The sequence below is a fragment of the Austrofundulus limnaeus genome, unplaced genomic scaffold (genome assembly GCF_001266775.1).
Source record: "Austrofundulus limnaeus strain Quisiro unplaced genomic scaffold, Austrofundulus_limnaeus-1.0 Scaffold97, whole genome shotgun sequence".
NCBI classification, from domain to species: Eukaryota; Metazoa; Chordata; class Actinopteri; order Cyprinodontiformes; family Rivulidae; genus Austrofundulus; species Austrofundulus limnaeus.
In genome coordinates, this window is record NW_013952499.1 from 247,730 (window position 1) to 249,867 (window position 2,138).

A 2,138-nucleotide genomic window follows, 5' to 3' on the forward strand; every position below is an offset into this window, starting at 1 on the left:
CTAGCAGCCTCGCACCGAGGACCTATCTACGTCACCATTTACCCAGAATGCTTTGTGTGTAAACAAAATGTCCCCGCCCGTGTAATAAATGATAAAACCGAACATCCTACAGTATTTTTACAGTCTTTATTTTACAGTTAAATTATATGTTTATTAAAAAAAGTCTAATGTTACAACTAATCATGGATCCCTTTAAACTCCCTGCTACTTTCATCCCAATCATCACACATTCAGCACTCCTCTTCTTTTTTTCCCTCCTGTGGCCATTTGCTATTTTATTCACTGCCTGCCCACTTTATGCAGACTGAGAGGAATAACCACGGCTCTGTTGGTTTGGGAGATTGATGGCTGAGGGAGGATTGGTGCACTGCACCATTTGAAAAGCCAGAAATGGCCGTTTGTAGCTCCCTGTGGGCTCTTCTGCTACAATTAACACCTCTTTCCTCTTTCTGTTCTGACACATCTCAGTCTGTTATTTTTTTAAACATTTTCTTTGTTTTATTTCGAACCTGACACCATCTTTAATGGTTTGTTATTGTAGTGGGAATATTATAGAGCTTAACAGGAGCTTTGCTTTTCCTTCTTTCTAAAACTGTTAATGTTTGAAAATCCTGTGTTTTTTTCCTGAGGAGAAGTCAGAGTTTGTACAGATGCGAGTCAGAATTTGTTATCTAAATAAGATTCCAAAAATAGAAGGATCTGAGTCACGCAGCTGCAGGAGGAGGAGCACTTCCTGAAACTTTTGTTAGTGTGAGCACTGCTCGTCTCGGTTACTGTCAGGTCATCAGCTCCATCACAGTAAAAGAACACGTCGCCCTATTTTCTCTCTCCACATTTTGTGTCAATTAAATCTCCTCCATTTAAAAGCATCAAACTAAAAGTTGTCAGTGCCTTTTTGCCAACGTATATAATATATCCTGTCTTGTTGCAGTCCGCCCTTGACGCAGTTTTTTCTGGAATGTGGCGGCCTGATCCGAACGGACAAGAAGCCGGCTCTCTGCAAAAGCTATCAGAAGCTGGTGTCAGAGCTGTGGCACAAGAACAGGTTGGCTTTTTTTATAAATGTATGAATTTGAGGTAAATATTCTGCTCGCTCCACACTAGATGTCACTTTTAATGCATGCCGCACCCTTAAATGATAAACACTGAGATGGGAAAAGCAACTTTAAATTGATCCTTTCACGATGAATCACACCACAGCTTTACTTTGTATTTATGTTTTCTTCACGTTGCAGACCCTCCTATGTGGTTCCAACCAACTTGTTCCAAGGAATCAAATCTGTAAACCCCATGTTTCGAGGGTATTCTCAGCAGGTGAGATGATGAAACGAACGTGTAATTTCTTTTTTTCGTCATATAAATAAAACGTTAGGTCTCTGTGAGGTTTACTTTTTCTGCAGCATGTTGTAAATCTCTATAAAACATTCATTATAATCATTTTTGTGTGTTTTGAACCTTATAATCTTTTATATTTCTTCTCCCCCTTTGCTGGAACGCAGTTATCTTACTTTTCCAGAGTTGGTTTTTAATTAAAACAGTCGTACTTTCCTTTACAAATTACGCCTGAGGGGCAATTACTGATTGGATCTAAGGTGTTTTTTTTAAAGTAAGGCTGACTTAAAGGTTGGAGTAAGACTTTTTATAAGGCCGAACAGTGAGATGAAGATTTTTCCTTCTCTCCCTTTGGCTCGCTGAAGTTTCTTTTAAAAGGAGTTGGGAAAGGAATATTCATTTGTCGCCACGCTGAGCCGCGCAGCCTTGAATTTAGCATTGCTATGAATAAAGATAAGCAACCGAGAGAGGAGCGTTAATGTTGTTTGAAGGAGGAGATTGGATTTCTCAGGTTTGTTGGGTTTAATAACACTTTCATGAGTGCTTTGGTTTTGGGTTTTGGGCGTCCAGAATCGGCCGGAACGAGTGGGGGGTGGGGGGGACTGGTTGTTGTTTGTAATTTGAGAACAGATCAGCTTTGGAAAAACCGATTAGGAAGTATAGCTTTATTTTATTTAGCAGTTTTATTTGTTTCATTCATTTTAGACAAAAAAAATCAACGTTTGACCTTGTAGGACACGTGTCAAACTCAAGGCCTGCGGGGTGACTCCCATGTAGCCTGCCAGGGGAGTCATATACGTATATAT

General features: G+C 39.9%; 1 protein-coding gene across 1 annotated transcript in view; it reads left to right on the forward strand.

The window, feature by feature from the left end:
- Positions 1 to 2,138, forward strand: part of usp33 (ubiquitin specific peptidase 33) — a 22,118-nt gene that overhangs the window by 10,365 nt on the left and 9,615 nt on the right. Inside the window, exons 8-9 of the mRNA XM_014013002.1 lie at positions 932 to 1,045; positions 1,236 to 1,314. Coding sequence (XP_013868456.1) covers positions 932 to 1,045; positions 1,236 to 1,314 — 193 coding nt within the window. The remainder of the gene's footprint in view (positions 1 to 931; positions 1,046 to 1,235; positions 1,315 to 2,138) is intronic.